Source organism: Pholcus phalangioides, unplaced genomic scaffold, assembly GCF_987345545.1.
Source record: "Pholcus phalangioides strain wild (caught in Gottingen) unplaced genomic scaffold, Ppha-v1.0 ptg000008l_1, whole genome shotgun sequence".
NCBI classification, from domain to species: domain Eukaryota; kingdom Metazoa; phylum Arthropoda; class Arachnida; order Araneae; family Pholcidae; genus Pholcus; species Pholcus phalangioides.
The window spans coordinates 18,407,986-18,425,320 of record NW_028301601.1 but is presented as its reverse complement, the minus strand read 5'-3'; the positions used below and the strand labels follow the sequence as shown (position 1 = coordinate 18,425,320).

Sequence of the window (17,335 nt, the reverse complement as noted above, 5' to 3'; positions counted from 1 at the left end):
AATAGTTAGAAGCAGGCTTGAGAGATGGCATCACAAAACAGCTTCATAATTGGAAATAATGATATATGATGATGACCATATTTTCCAGAAAAAAAAGTACATGAGTACCATACAGACCGCATTTCTCGGGACATTTCCGCATTCAACTTTTTTAGGATCACGTCCAAGTGCTACGACAGTTTGCAATATTGCTTCATTTCCCACCATTAGCAACTTTTTGACTTTATCAATACTTGGCAACTTTGCTCACTTTTGAAATCGTTTTCGTGATGTCCCGTTTATTCGCCCGTATTTGGAATCTAATTTCCCGTATGGTCTTCAGAAGTAGCTGCCTCGGTATAACCTGCTGCTAAACGCACTGTTGCACCAAAATTGTTGTTAACCACTCGTTCTTGTTGAATTTTACTTGAGCATTGAACATTACGTGGTCGTTTTGTTACGGTCGGCGACAAAACAAAAGTTTCGCCGGAATTGGAAGATAAAACGTCTCTTTATTCGCTGTAAGTTTCTAAAATCAAAAGAATCAGTGCATTTACGGAACTGCCTTAAAAAGTTCGAGGTCCCGACCCAAGCGTTTGTTTGGGTCTCAATGTCCGATCTCAATTTTTATGTATATTAATCGTGTATGTTACGAAAATTTACAATCATTTATGGACATTGGGTCCACTAATTGGCTGCCTTAGCTCTTGAGAGCGCCCCCCACAGCCACAGTTGCCCCGCACTGGCCCGTCCTCGCCTGCCCCGGGTTCTAACCAAAGCAAGGACCCGATAGTCTTCACCACATCCCCGTCGTCAAACCCCTAACGCACTACCGGGCCATTACTCCGCCAGGGTCATCCGCGTTTCGTGAACGCTCACTTCCCGGCTTGAATTGAACATCTAGTCCAGTGTTTCCCAACCTTCTTTGTCCCATCTCGTCCCCTTCTACAGAAATTTTTTCTCCCATTGCTCCCAAACACAATCTTACCCATCGTATCCTATGTTATACCCATAGCCTCTACTGCCCACGTTGGATAATCATGATCTAGTCGATATACATCAGTGCTAAGGTAGAGCTGTCAGGGTAAGCGCAATCTGAGGTGAACCCACAGGACTTAACACACCTGTGGTCTGCAGACCTACTTGTAAAAACATCAATACGACCCAGCGCTTACCTACGTTGTGCTTCATCTTCTCCTGTCAATTCAATACTCCATGAGGCAAGTGTCCTTACTCCTGGGTGACGGATCTCACTAAGTCGTTCCCGTTTGAGGTCGCAAAAGCGCTTCCCCCCTTCTAGAAGATGGCTTGCTGCTCCGCACTCTCAACATTCCATATGACGCAGTTCACAGAGCAGAACGTACCCGTTAGATGGGCACCAGAAGAGATAGAGGACTCGCTTCGCTACAGAAATGCATCTAGTACAGGAATGTGTACTAGATGCATGTACAGTTAACGTAGTAGTTACTGCCTGGGCAAGAAAAGTGATTGAGGTGCCGGTACACTGTCCATTTAACTCATTGGCGCATGTGCACCTACCCTCCAAAACAGGGGCGTAGCCAGAAATTTCGTTCGGGGGGGGGGACCAAAGTGACAGAACAATGTATTTGGCCATCTTTTTCCCGTTTTTTTTGGTCATTTTCTCACATTTCGGGGAGGGGGACCAGACCCCCAAGTCCCCCCCCCGCTACGCCCTTGTTACAAAATGTGTCTTCAGTCAGCCCTCCTGGGCTGGGAACCTGCCATGACCAGTCACTACTAGGATGTCTGTATGATGCAGTGGTAAGATGCTTATCTTCCACTGTGAAGGCTAGGTCAAGGTCCACAGGTTAAATTCAGACTTAAGAACATCAGAAACAAGTTCTTTACCTACTGAACCTGGGGCGACCATCGATAGATGGCACCTTCATTTCCCTCCCAACTCCACTAGTTGGAAATTGTCATATGGTGATATATAACTGAAGTTGGTGTGCAGTAAAGTAGTTGTGACCTGGGGTACTGTGTGGGTATCGTGCTGGACATCGTCCTGAGGATTCAGGTTCAGCACTCGTTGGCGACACAGTGGTGGTTGCCCGAAGTTGGCTTTCTGCAGTTTTCCAGACGTGAATGTGAGCCAGTCTCCCACTTGAAAAAGTCTCTCCGCAGAGAGCACAACACGATACTGACACAACATGAAAATTCAAGCATTGCCATTTTTACTTAAGAAAATGGAAGGCAGCATGAGCATGGCAACTCAACAACATTATATGTGTTGGTGCCCCACATACACTTAGAATGCATTCTGGCGTGTGCCAATTCTTTAGAACTTCGGTACAGGAATGTGTACTAGATGCATGTACAGTTAAAGTAGTAGTTACTGCCTGGGCAAGAAAAGTGATTGAAGATCTCAGAATGATCATTTAGGGACAGTGGCATATTTACGGGGGGCTCTGCAATAAAGCCCAGTTCGGTAAGTTAGGAGGGCGTAGCAAAATTCTGAATAGCCTACTACAAACCGCTTCTGGCCAGAGAACGGGAGATTAGGTCAGTGAGTGACCAAACGAGTGGCCTACATAATGTGCAAGCATGTGAGTACGCAAAAGAGTAACCTAGAAAGTGAGGAACCAGGTCAATGATTGACCAAAAGAGTGACTTAGAAAGTGTGTGATAATAGGACTGACCAAAAGAGTGACTTAGAAAGTGTGTGATAATAGGACTGACCAAAAGAGTGACCTACAGAGTCTGCAAGCATGTGAATAAGGGGCCATTCAAGTATTACTTAAGCAGATTTTCAGCTATTTTTGACCCCCTCCCCCCCTCCTTATCATCAAAAGTCAGCAAATCCGAAACCCTCCCCCTGATGCTGACGTAATACGTGAATGGCCCCTAAACAGAAGAGAGTGCAAGCACATGAGTGAGCAAAAGAATGACCTAGAGCAGTGTTTCTCAACCCCTGGGCCGCAGCCCTGTACTGGGCCTTGACATTAGTCAAACCGGGCAGTGAGTTATTCACCTTTTAACCATTCATTTCCCATTGGACGTGTGTACTAAACCACGTGTGATCGGGTATTTCGCTCACGAAAAAGAAATAAACTGCGCAGTGGGCTTCCAAAGGTTGAGAACCACTGACCTAGAGCATGCTGAAGCTCATGGAAGCATGCAGGGCTGCAACTAAGGGAGGAGCAGGTTGCTCTGGTATACCCTGGGGTGGGGTTGGACTAGAGGGAGCGCCAAATTCACCCTTTAACTGCTCCTTCCAGTATATCAGTGTTTGCAGTCGTATTTTTTGCAAAATGCAAAAGAAAACCTTAGAATACAAAATAATCACTAGCCACATTTGCAAAAATGCATACAGGAAGCATGAAACAAGTAGACATCCAACCATCAGTCATTATCATTGTAGCATTTTGCTAAAGCTTTTCCCCCCATTTTTGCTTTTTTGCTAAAGGAATTTTGTATCCAGCTTAAACTCTAGTATATTATATGTGGGCACCAAAATGTTTGTTCGCCCCAGCTGGCAAAATGCCTAGTTGCAGCTCTGGAAGCGAGGGATCAGGTCAATGATCAACCATAAGAATGTTTCAGAGAGATAGTGACCATGGGACTGATTAAAAGAGTGATTTATAACATGTGAATGAGAGTGTGAGCATGGTAGTGATCAAAAGGGTGATTGAGACCCTGGTGTATTTACGAAAGTGTTTGGGGAGGGCAAGCGGGTTGTAGCACAGCGGGATGAATTTGAGGAAAGAATGGCCAAAAAAGTAGACTACTAAACCATACATGTACCTCGTCTCTATTCCTTTGCGGAACCTCTAACGAATTGGTACATGTTAAAATGTGCATGCATGTGTAGTTTGTTTCTGTGTAATGCTTGTTATGTGTAGGGCTACCATATGCCACCAATTTTTTTTTTTCTAACTATGAGTGAAGTGTAATGATTGAATAATTGTATCGTTGTTGGCCTGTTGCTTTCTGTGGCGAGGACAAGATAGCCAGTCAGGGCAAAATGATAACTTAATTAGCATAGCACAATTTCATAGTTCATGGAAACATCACAAAAATGAAGTAATTGAACTACAACTTACTCAAGAAATGTTAAATATGTTGTCCACCGCATTCTGGCTATGAAGTGAAAGCACAAAAATACTTGTTCAACAGCAGATCAAGAGTATGCCATGGTCATGATGTAGATGCGCTTGCAATTCACCTTTATAAAACCAAACACGCCCCCATTTTAATATTCCTGAGGAACTTCTAACATATAGGGGACTTCTAACAAAGTTTGCAATCCGACCACTGTTTCATAACATTTTGAGGTTACCCCCCCCCCCCACACTATCCCCACAGCCAGAAGTTGCATGGGTTAAGGTTAGGGAACTAACTGTCTGCCAGGTGTCATGTCATCCTGTTATTGTCAAAATAATTCTTCAGCAGCTGCTTTGCTGATGTTACAGTGTGCATCTTGTTCATGCTTCTCGTATTATGCTTCAAAAGTTGTCCACACACTGATGCAGTTGAAGTGCCGAAATGATGTGGTTGCACAAAATAGTATACTGCTGACCAAGTACAGCATCATCTTCTTGCACATTTTGCACTAGCAATTTTTTTTTTCTTTTGCCAAAAAAATTTCCATTGCTTCAGGAGTATCTATTCAAATTTTCAAGTCATTCTGATCAGTGCTTATTGTACAGTTTTGGAATCGAAACTTTAATTATGGAGCCGTTCAAGTATTACATAAGCAAATTTTTAGCCATTTTTGACCCCCCCCCCTTATTAGCGAAAGTCAGCAAAACGATGACCCCCCCTTCCCCCACCCCCTTGTCAGCAAAATTTTGTCATCAGCTCTGTCCCTCTGAATCCTAACTCATATTTTCATAAAGGGTGGTTGATGACGTAGGCCTAAGCATAATCCAAATCCCCCCTTGTCATCAAAAGTCAGGGAATCAGAAACCCCCCCCCCCCTCCCATCAATGATGACGTAATACTTGAATGACCCTATAATCACCCTGTACATAGCTGATTATTTTTCACAAATCTAATACTATTATACAGTAGAACCTTTATTAACTGGGCTTAACCACGAAAGTATAAAAAATATTGAATATTAAGACTGGATGATATACAGTGTGAGATGTGCTGCTACTTATGGGAAAGAAAATGAAAATGTCTGTGATGTAATGTAACTGCTAAGGGGGTCACTCAAGTATTACGTCAGCATCGAGAGGGGGTGGGTGGTTTCGGATTTGTTGATTTTTGATGACAAAGGGGGAGGGGGGGGTTTGAAGGTTGCTTACGTCATCAACCACCCCTTTTGAAGATATGAAATATTCTAAGCTGCTTATGAGATTCTGCTGACAAGGGGGGGGGGATCAAAAATGGCTAAAAATCTGCTTACGTAATACTTGAATGGCCCCTATTGTGTGCACTGATCTTTGTCCTTTAGGGACAGCTGGTGTCTTTATTGGATCATAAGATCACCTGCCCTCAGCATGATGGTGTCACTACTGTTGCTGCTTCTTTGTGAGGGGAAAAAAGCAAAGCAAAAAAACCCTGTGAATGGGTGCAGGTGAACAGACAGGATGCTTACATACCTGTCAGAGTCGTATCTAGACGTATCAGGGGTCCCATATCACGCCAACTGCACACGCTCCATACCATCGCAGAGCCTCTACCAGCTTGAACAGTCCCCTGTTGACATGTAGGGTTTTGGCATGGATTCATGAGGTTGTTTCCGTACCCGTACACGTCCATCAGCTTGAAGCAATTGGAATCGAGACTCGTCAGACCAGGCAACGTGTTTCCAGTCCTCAACAGTCCAATGTCGGTGTTGTCGGGCCCAGGCGAGGCGTAAAGCTTTGTGTCGTGCAGTCATCTAGGGTACGCGAGTGGGCCTTCGGCTCCGAAAGCTCATATCGATGATGTTTCGTTGAATGGTTCGCACGCTGACACTTGTTGATGGCCCAGCATTGAAATCTGCAGCAATTTGCGGAAGGGTTGCACGTCTGTCACGTTTAATGATTCTCATCAGTCGTCTTTGGTCCTGTTCTTGCATGATCTTTTTCCGGCCGCAGCGATGTCGTAGATTTTATTTTTTACCAGATTCCCGATATTCACGGTACACTCGTGAAATGGCCGTACGTGAAAATCCAAATTTCATCGCTACCTCGGAGATGCTATGTCCCATCTCTCGTGCACCGACTATAACACCACGTTCAAACTCACTTAAATCTTGATAACCTGCCATTGTAGCAGTAGTAACCGATCTAACAACTATGCCAGACACTTGTGTTATATAGGCGTTGCTGACCGCAGCGCCGTACTCTGATTGGTTCCATATCTCTTTATTTGCATACGCATGCCTGTACCAGTTCTTTTGGCTCTTCAGTTTATAAAATGTGGTAATAATGAAAAATTTAGCTAATAATGAACCAATATGATATTTTTCAAGAAAAAAAATTACATTTAGGCCACTTTCCAGGACTTGAGAAATCCCAGGCGTCAAGTCAATAGAAAATCAATAGCGGCAGGGCTTGACAAATCGGAAAAAAAATTTCTGTGCCATCCAACCAAGCGGGCCCTAAAAATTACTTTAATCTCGAGAAAAACAGCCCTAAATAATATTTTTTCACTTTTTTGGGACTTTCACCTGTGTCAAAAGACGTATTGCCACGAAATGAGAAAATTTTATGCTATTCATAAGACTCCTCTAGTTCAGCAAACATATATAGAATGTTTTAGGCACCATTACTGATTTCATAGTTGACCTGGTGCCTGCCAAGCTCTTCCAAAATTTTCTGTATTCGCTTGCTAAATTGGAGTTTAAGGATGACACATACTTTTCCATTTCATAATAATAGGCCTACCAACAGACATATACTGGCAGACATATTCAGCTTTGATTGACAGAAAGCAAACATCTTCAGCTGCAAGTAAAGCTGAGGCAGACACCATCAGCTTCGAATGTAGACTTAAGTTCATTGAATCGTCCTTTGTTTTTACGGGACAGATAAACTTTTTCCTTTATTTTTTGGCTCTTGGAAGAGGTGATCGCCCCCTCTGAATCCGCACATGCAAGAATCAAACCTCTTGCTAACCGGGCAAGGTCACTGACCATTATAAAGTGAAACCTGTACAAAACGGAATGTCAACAGACTGAAGTATATATGCCATTTTAGACAGTTTTCCATTTTATAAAGGTGCAAATAAAAGCACTAATCATTGAACAGACTATATTTTGATTCCATTTAAGTCCATTCCAGATAGGTTTCCGTCTCATACAGTGTCCGTTTTGGACAGATTTCACTGTACTATGGAGGTGAGATATTTTTTTCTCTTAAACAACGCATATTAGCGTGACTCACTGAGTAGAGACATTGCAGCCTATTTTAACTTCAGTTAAAAGCCTCCGAATGACAGCGGTAAAGTTGGATAATGATTTTTTTTTTTCAGCCCGCAATACATTGAATCAACTTTCTGGATGTTATGTCAAGGTGAACTTGGGGAAAAAGTTCTGTTGGCTCGAACTGAAATCTAACCCAGGACCTCCTTCTAAGGATACCTACAAGCTCCAATGTCTCTACTCAACAAGTCACGCTAATTATGTGTAGTTTAAGGGAAGGGGGAACGATCTCGTCTCCATAGTATAATGGTCAGTGTGTTTGCCCACTTAACAAGAGGTCCTGGGAATTCTTAATCTCGAAAGCTGACAGCTATTCTTTAGTCTATCAGGTATGGATTCAGAACGATGTGTTGAGAGGGGTGAATTACGTTCTTTAAATCATCCCATATTTTACAGGGACACAGATTTTCCCATATTCAGTTCTTGATAGGGGCAATTATTCCAATCCCCCCTTACTAGATCCATGCCGGAGCAAAGGCAGGCATGGGGCAGAAGCAGATGGGATATCTTCCGCTGCAAATAAAGTAGAGGCAGAGGTCAGATTCGAATGGAATAGAGGCATACATTTTAATCTGCGAATGCAGTGGAGGCAGACATCTTCAGCTGTGAATGGAGCCATCTTAATGCCTGGGCCCACCCAAGTCTCGAGAAGAGGGTCCTCACAAAAATTCGCTGTGGTTGAAATTTTCAAGAATTTGTCAGGTAGGACCTCAGAAAAATCACTTGGCTCGAGCCCCATTATGCTCTTAAGATGACCCTGGGAAGAGGCTGACATCTTCAGCTGTGAATGAAGTAAAGGCAGACATCTTCAGCTGCGAATGGAGTAGAGAGATACATTCAGCTGCAAATAAAGTGGGGGGGGGGGGGTAGACATTTGATCATTTGATTCAAATGTAGCTAAAGCAAACATCAGCTGTGAATGCAGCAGATGCAGACATCTTCAGCTTGGAATGGATTCCATAATGATGTGTTGGAGAAAGCATTTATTGTGTAGGTACATTGTGAAAGGAGGTGACGATCGCACCATTCTCTTTCCCTCTGGATTCACGCTTGTGGTCTAGCCCTCCTATGTCTTTCGCAATTCCTTTCTTTTTGTACCAGTGTCTCTGCTGTGATTATTTATAATCGGGCTCATATCTATTTTACGTTTACTGATATGTTTTAATGACATTTTTTTTATTTTCTCAGGGAAATGGCTCGCCAGCGGCGGCACGGTAAAGAAAATGGTCCTTCAGGCGATCCAAGGGCCAACAAAGACCACAAAATGAAACACTCTGGAAAACCACAGCCTCCAAACACGTTATTCGGGACGTGGACTCACAAAATGGCTCTTTTCATCTCCTTCAATGTTGTAATACTGATTCTAAGCATCATATACTTCTTCTACCAGAACTACCTTGAGAACATAGTGATAACGCCTCTGAACGTACCGAAAGTCGTGACGAAAACAGGACTGGACATGCCTTCAATGTATTGGGGAACATACAGGAGCGGCTTATATTTCGGTATGCAGGCACGTCACCCCATGTCGGTGCTCATGGGCATGATGTGGTTCACGCAGAGAATCATGAACAACGCGATCGAGATTCATCATTGGTGCGAGCAGTGGACGGCAGTGAAGAACTACAGCTGGGTCGTGCATGATGGTGAACGCTTCGGACTCCAGCAGATCGAAGACGGGAGCTCCATTCTTTCTACGTCTTTTGTGAAAGTCCCAATCGGGAAGTACGGAGGTGATTTCACTGCGAAGTTCTCTATGAAAACTAAGGTGATGTATCAATTCCCCATCATTTTCATATCTTTTGTAGTTTTTTAAACATGCGTTTTTAAGAACCATTACGCTAACTCATTACGGATGATGCTAAAATCTGGGTTGACATGGGTGCCTTAACATCATTTTCTAATATTGGGAGGGGGGAGGGGGGATGCCCCATGTTAGAATGCCTCTCTAACATGTCCCCTGCTTCAGGGTAGGGCCTAGTTATAGTCTGAAAAATATGAATAAAAGATCAGTCTTGGGCCACCGGGCTGGTGCTCGGCCAACCCCCTCTTTGTGGAGGCTATGACTTCTAGAATTGAGGGGTGGGGTGTTAAAAGACAAATCTTCTTCGCTCCACAAGATTCAAATGAAGCAAGCACAGACATCTTCAGCTGTGAATGGAATGGAGGCAGACATCTTCAGCTGTGAATGGAGTGGAGGCAGACATCTTCAGCTGTGAATGGAGTGGAGGCAGACATCTTCAGCTTTGAATGGAGCAGAGACAGATTTTTGCTCAATTTTTGCTCCCAAAGACAGTCTATGCTCCATTTTGAAGTTGAAGATAACTTACGCTGCGAACACACACGGAGTGGAGGCAGGCAAATCCAGATTCGTGAGCGATGTGTCGGAGAAGCAACTTATTGGATCATCCCTTATTTTGCCTGACAGACAAGTTTGCAGCATGATATTCTTGGGAGGGGGATAATCCCTCCCCCCGAATTCATGCTTGTGGTCTAGCCATTTCATAATTTCTTTCTTCTTTTACCGTGTCTTTGTTGTAATTATTTATAATCAATCTCGTATCTGTTTTATGTTCATCGATATGCTTTATTCTTTTTTTTCTTTTGCTTTCTCAGTGCTCTTTGAGAAGGGAGCCAAACAAACGAAATCACGAGGTGATTGGTCCCGTCTTCATTCTAGATTTCACTCACCATGATTAAGAGTCTTATGAATCGCTGTTTTCCAAAGTAGGTGATATCACTTCTTAGGTGGCACTTGAACAGACCGGGGGGAAAAAGAAACAGCAAATGCAAATAGGTTCTTAAGGAAACTGAGGTTGTTTTTTTTTTCTAAGATGGGGTTAGACAAGACTAATAAATTCAGAGGACTTTATTCTACTATCTACTCACGGTTAAATTTGTGACTACTATTTATCGTATGGAAATGAAAAACTATTTTCACACTCGGTCAATAGTTTTCTAAATGCAGGTACAAATGGCTTACGAGTGCTGTACTTCTCGCTGGTTACCTTTACTATTGCATTGAAAAAGTTCAGAGACTTATTTCATTGTGGAAGAATCCCATCAAATAGAACCTGCTTATTTGGTGTGTCTTTCGAGGAAACTACCCTGTGCAATTATGCATTTTTGCCATTATTGTTTGCACAAAGATGCAAATGCGGATTGCAAGTTTTTTTTGTCACACCCTGAAGTACCTTCGTCACTGCACTTATTCATTATCTGAGGAAAAAGTCTCACATGGGGCAAGATCTGATGAATAAGCAGGTTGTGGGAAATATCATAATGTGATGTTTTGAAAGGTAATCTGACAGAGATCTGTGAGCCGGTGCATTGTAGTGATAAAGTACCCACGATTTGGCCTTTCAAAGATCTGGTTGCTTGCGTCTCACTGAATCATGCAGACGTTTGAGGATTCACAGGCCCCTCCTGATGTCGGAACATCACATTTCGATAGTTCCACGACTAGCTTATTCCATTGATCTTGCTCCATGTGACCTTTTCCTTGGATTAAAGAAATTGCTTTAGGGAGGGCAACGATTTTTGCCAGTGCCTTCACTGGAGGGTGTAGCAAAAAAAAAGGCTTGTAATCTGAATTTATATCTTTGTATGAACAATGGCAAAAACGAATAATTGCATAAAGTAGTTATTTTGAAGGAAACACCAAATAAACAGGTTCTGCCTCTGCATTTATTCTTCTGTAATGAAATGAGTCTTGGAACTTCTTAAACGTAGTAGTATTTTGTGTTTTCTGAAAATGATCGGTGGGCTACGACAAAAATCTCCAAGGGCCACACGTTGAAGATCCCTGGTATAACGGAAACGCTAATACTGTATAAAGGTTTGTTTTACTCTAAAAACAAGTTTTTCCGCCCTCGTCATTTCTGATCACTTAATACCAGTAATTACTTAGAAGATCCTTCATTACGATTAATGTGATTTGGCCCTGGGAAGAGCCTTTTGTTAAATCAATAAAATTAAACGTAAGATTAAAATTTGAAGGATAAAAATCAAAAAAGGGAAAAAATGTGAAAAATATATAAAGAATGACACAGAATGAAAAGAGAAAACTAGCCAAGCAATAGGAAAGTAGCCAGGCAACCAGTGCTCCGGCAACCTTCGTTTTGACCAATCAGGGCGCAGGTGGTGAACTAGTGTTAAAAATATTTCATTAGTGTTTGACTGCAAATTTAACGTGTGGGCTGCCATGTTTGTTGGTATTGGGAAATTCGGTTGGCTTTGACCAAAAAAAAATTGGTTAAAAAAATATCTTAGCCTACATCGTGCATTTGCGGCCATCCCGAGAAACATAAATATAGTAGCCACCGTTAATAAGAATCACTGGTTACATACAAGAATCAACTGCTTATAAGAATCATAATAATCTAGCAGAGGATAACTGAATTTTTATATTTATGAATTAAGATTACTTTCATGATTTATAAGTTACTGCATGTTATGATAATTATCACTATCATAATTAATTATAATCAAAATGCATATTTATCTCACTTCATATTCATACTTGTCAAACACTTAACATTGTTTGGCAAATTGCATTTTGGCTTGCGGTACCCATCATTTTCGTCAATTGCCGATTTTTTGGCGATAGTTGGCAACCTCACTTGGATTTGACAATTTTTTTTGGCTGCAGTTACAGTCGAATCCCGTTATAACGAACTCCAAGAGACCGGAGAAATCACTTCGTTATAACGAAATTTCGTTATGAAGGAATTAAAGGTTTTTGCATTGCTCCTGTATAAACTTAACTTAAAAGGTGGGGATTTAGAAAAGTTCGTTAAAATGAGATTTTCGCTATAACGGTATTCGTTAAAACGGGATTGGACTGTAGTAACTGTATTGCGTTTTAAATTTTTGGCCGTAACTGGCAACTTTGATCGTCTTCAACAATGTTTTTAGCTACTACTGAACCACACATGCAACTCGTTCATATTCCTCAGCGGTACTTCTAACGAAATGGTACATGTTGGAATGTGTGTGTAGCGAACCTGACGTGAAGTTTGTTTCTGTGGAATGCTTGTTGTGTTTAGTGCTTCCATGTGCCATCAGTTTTTCTAACTGTGAGTGAAGTGTAATGATTGAATATCAGTATTGTTGTAGAGAGGCCCGTTGCTCGCTGTGGGGAGACTTTTTTTTTTAACGGGGAGATCGGCTCGCATTTGCTCCTCGAAGTTGGAAACCACAGAAAACCAACTTCAGCCGATAACCACTGTGGGGTTCGAACTCGGGACCTCGCGATGCGAATCCGTCACTATCACCACTCGACCACCATAGCGGCAATGTTTTTAGTTGTAAATGACAGCTTTGCTTGCCTTCGACAATGTTTTTGGCTGTTAGGGGCCGTTCAAGTATTACGTTATCATGGACGGGGGGGCTTCTTATTTCCTGACTTTTGATGACAAGGGTGGGAGGGAGGTTTGGATAATGCTTACGTCATGAACCACCCTTTGTGAAAATATGAGTTAGGATTCAGAGGGACAGAGTTGATGACGAAATTTTGTTGACAGGGGGGGGGGGAAGGGGGTCAGTGATTTGCTGACAAGGGGGGGGGGTCAGAAATGGCTAAAAATTTGCTTACGTAATACTTGAACGGCCCCTTAATAGCAAATCTGCTTGCCTTTGAAAAGGTTTTTTGGCTGTAAATGACAACTTTACTTGAATTTGAGCTTCTTTTTTTTTAACTGTAGTTGACAATTATACTCGCCGTGGCAACATTTTTGGCGATATCCGATACTTTTTACTTTTATGAAAGAAATATAGTGATAGGCATTCATTATGTTGTGTGTTTGATACTTTTCTAGCGGTTTTCGTGGGCCGGAACCCCGCCAAGGGCTTGGCGGGCCAGAGTTTGCGCACTCCCCTATTTTAGAGATTACCATGTATAATGAGTGGAGGGGTTTTTACAAGTGGTGCTTGAAAATGTTTTTCGTGCGAATGATGTTTATGATTTTTTTGTGTGTCTATTTTCTAGCCAGGGTCTGCCGTGATGCCCGCTTCGCTGCTGTTCTACACTCTGGCTCCCCCCGACAATGAGATGGATCCAGTCATAACGCAAGACGGTAGACTCGTCTCGATCTACGGGGAGACTGAGGCCCTGGGTAAATTCAGGATCCACTTCGTCACGAACCATTCCGAGAACGCCATATTCATGCACAATCACCTCCGGGCTAAAGTGTCCGACGCCACTTTCCTGAAGGACACCGTACTCCGCAACCTGGCCCTGTACAAGTCCGAGGGTAACTACCAGATCCTTGGGCTGATCGGTCGGCTGAACCCGCTGCCGTCGCAGATACCCGAGAACGGACGGGATTTCCTAGTGCACCAGGTGACTTTCTACCCGCCTTTCGAGATGGAAGTCCTGTTCGAGTCGGAGAGCGTCAGCCGAATCCAGACCCTGACCGGTAAAGCGTACGACGCCAAGCTCAAGAAGCTCACCGACGCCTTCCACAAGAGGTTCGACAACGTCTTTCAGTTGACGTCCAGGAACTATTCCGAGGACGACATCACGACCGCGGAGACGGCCGTGAGCAACATGTTGGGAGGAATCGGTTACTTCTATGGTTCCTCTCTGGTTCAGTCTAGTCACACGAAGGATCCGGTGTCCTACTGGGAAGCTCCCCTGTACACCGCCGTACCTTCCCGTTCCTTCTTTCCCCGCGGCTTTCTCTGGGACGAGGGTTTCCACAACCTGCTCATACTGCGCTGGAACCCGCACATCACCACGGACATCATAGCCCATTGGCTGGACCTGATGAACGTCGAGGGCTGGATCCCCCGCGAGCAGATCCTGGGCGTGGAGTCGAGGGAGCGCGTGCCCAAGGAGTTCGTGGTCCAGCGGAATAGCAACGCCAACCCGCCGACGTTTTTCCTGACTATGGAGAGCCTGCTGCGCGAAGTGTCAAAGGGCAGCCCTGCCCCCGACGACGTGAGGTTCTTCAGGCTGGCGCTGCCGAGGCTGAAGGCGTGGTTCGAGTGGTTCAACCGCACTCAGAGCGGACTCCTACCGGGCACCTATCGCTGGAGGGGCCGCGATTCCGAAACGGACAAGGAGCTGAACCCTAAGACGCTGACTTCCGGTCTGGACGACTACCCGAGGGCAACCCACCCGACCGTCGAAGAGAGGCACGTGGATCTTCACTGTTGGATGGCGTATTCTTCGAAAGTCCTCGCCGACATCGCGGATTTCCTCGGGGAACCCTCCGAGGTCTACAGGGAGACGTACCTCTACCTGAGCGACAACAAACTCCTGGACGAGTACTATTGGTCGCCCACGCATGGCATGTATAGCGACTACGGCTACCATTCCACGAACGTCAGACTGGTGAAGGAGCAGATCCCAAACCCTCCCGGCGTCCGCGATCCCCCCAGAATACACACGGTGCGGGTCGCCTACAAGATGCCATCCCCGCAGCACGTCGGAAACTTCGGTTACGTCAGCCTGTTCCCGTTCCTGCTGCAGATCGTCAAACCCAACAGCTCGAAGCTCGGCAAGCTGCTGACGGACCTGAAGGACCCGAAACAGCTGTGGACCCCCTACGGCCTGCGCTCCCTGTCGATGAAGTCGGCGTACTACGAGAAGCGCAACACGGAGCACGATCCCCCGTACTGGCGCGGCGCGATATGGATCAACATGAACTACCTGGCCGTGCGGTCCCTGCACCACTACTCCAACGTCAAGGGTCCCTACCAGGCCCAGGCCCGCGAACTGTACGTGGAGCTGAGGCGCAACGTGGTCGAGAACGTCATCAGGGAGTACAGGAAGACGGGGTTCCTGTGGGAACAGTACGATGACAGTAACGGCGAGGGCCATGGGTCGCACCCGTTCACAGGGTGGTCCGCTCTGTTCGTGCTCATGATGGCAGAGCTGTACTGAGTACAGACTGGATTTTGTTCTCCCCTCCTCCTAAGTCAAATATGTCTGTCGTGTGTGTCTCTTTTACGTACGCCTCGCACAAACGAGCTTAACATCTTGATATGATGGCTAGTTATAGTTGGATTTGGTCCTCATGTGGTGTCCTCTGTGGGACATCGTGTTAATTATTTGTACTTTATCTATGTAAACGAGTGCTGGTCGATGCCTGGAAACTTTTCAGTTTAAAAAGATTAAACGTTTGACACGTAATTGCAAAGATAGGCTTTCATAGCCAAGATAGGCAACATAGCCCAGGTCACACACTGCGACTGGATGTGCCTCTCTCTAGTCGCTATGCTGTGCTCCAGGGGGGGGGGGCTGAAACATGACCTGGCATTTCACCATCACCATGTGGTTCACCTTGAAACACCGCGGCTAGTCCAGGCTTCCAAGGGTAGAAGCTCTCAGCTATCACCGTGGGGGTGGGGGGGGGGAAGCATCGGGGGATTTTCAGGTTTGAAACCTGAGAATGAATGAACCTGAATGAGCAGAAGTGGATTTAGGATTTCGCCGCCTGTGGGCCACACAAACTTTTTTTTTTTGCCCTTCTCTCATTCTAGTCTTTTTTAACCAGTCCCATTCCTCAATTTTTTTTCTTATCGTCCTGGGGGGTGTGCTTGCCAAGTGTGTGCTGTCCACCAGTCTCTTATGGCCCGCTTTGCCCCCCCCCCCTTCAGGCATGATATATGCCTCACTTGTGTGATCTGGGAATGTGTTGCGGGTCACTTAAGTATTTTGGAACTGCAATGTAAAATGTCACGTGAGTTTTCTGTAAATATGCCGCTGGTCACTGAAGTTGCTGAGAATTTGACACAGGCCACTCAAGTCTGAAAGTCACTCTTTTGGTTGCTCACATGCACACTTGCTTGGTTGGTCATTGACCCGGTCCCTCATTCTCTAGTCCTCTCTTTTGGTCTCTTCCTTGCCAGGTCAGTCTTTTGGTCAATCACAATGCTTGCAAACTCTCTAGGTCACTCCCATGTTTACACTTTCTTGGTTATTCCTGTGCTTGCACACTTGTCATGCTTGTACACGCTCTGGGTCACTTTTTTCATCGCTCCCAGACCTTGTACCTCTCTGTCTAGGCCACTCTTTTGGTCTCCCACAGGCCTTGTCCCTCGCTCACTAGGCCACTTTCTTGGTCACTCAGATGCTTGTGAACTGGGGGCAGGGGGCTCTCCCCCTGGCTTTTGAAAATACACTAAAAGTGGTATATACAGTAAAACCTCGATAAGTCGTCACCTCAAGTTATCGAAAAATTATGACGGCTTAAGCGGAGTGACGACTTAGGCGGAGTTCTGTCAGATTTAATGTGCAATGTTATGAAAATCGTATAAATTTAAAGTAATATGACATTTATTAAAGTATATGAATCGAAATAACATTATTAAAATTTACAGATTCTGAAAGAAAAAATAATAGCAATTTTTTATCTTTTTTATCTCTTATTACTTGAATTATTGTGGTGAAATGTACTGTACACTTTGATTTAAACTCGTAATTTTTAATTTGTAGACTAACAGAGCAACTGTTAGAATAGGTAGCTTTTCTTCATAACAGAACTCTCTATTGCACATTAATTTTACATGAACATCAAATTTAATTTTAGTGTTTGAATTCTTCATCAGTAGTTCATGATGCAACTACAAAGAAATCTCGAACACTTTTGACTTGGTGGAGGGGCCCTGGGCAGGGAAAAGTAAACAGAAGTCCTCAACTTGGAAAAGAATGTCTAATTTTTTCAACAAAGATATTTTGTTTCAATTTCAAGCCCTAAATTAGTAGAGTCCATGCTTTCTACGATTATTATCCTTGCCCGTTGCACTTTGACTTGATTAATTTGATTCTTCGATTTACATAATTTTTGATTTCCTTGCACTATATGTAATCTCTGACTTATCGATAAATTTTGGTTTTGCCGGAGATGCCCGGGGGGGGAGAAGTGCTTACGTTGCAACTTCTTGCGACACAGCTTGGGTGTCTCGCGGTTTGTCCAGTTTCTCCAATGGAGCCCAGGCAGAAATGAGATCTAGCCTGAACAGTTCCCA

The 17,335-nt window shown here is 44.1% G+C and overlaps 1 protein-coding gene across 1 annotated transcript; it reads left to right on the top strand.

Annotated features, from left to right (window-relative positions):
* The first annotated feature begins 420 nt into the window (after positions 1–420).
* GCS1 (mannosyl-oligosaccharide glucosidase) lies at positions 421–16,693 on the top strand. The gene is made up of 3 exons (XM_089234308.1): positions 421–500; positions 8,546–9,125; positions 13,347–16,693. The coding sequence occupies exons 2-3, from the start codon at positions 8,550–8,552 to the stop codon at positions 15,246–15,248; spliced, it is 2,478 nt and encodes an 825-aa protein (XP_089090434.1). The 5' UTR covers positions 421–500; positions 8,546–8,549; the 3' UTR covers positions 15,249–16,693.
* The last annotated feature ends 642 nt before the right edge of the window (positions 16,694–17,335 follow it).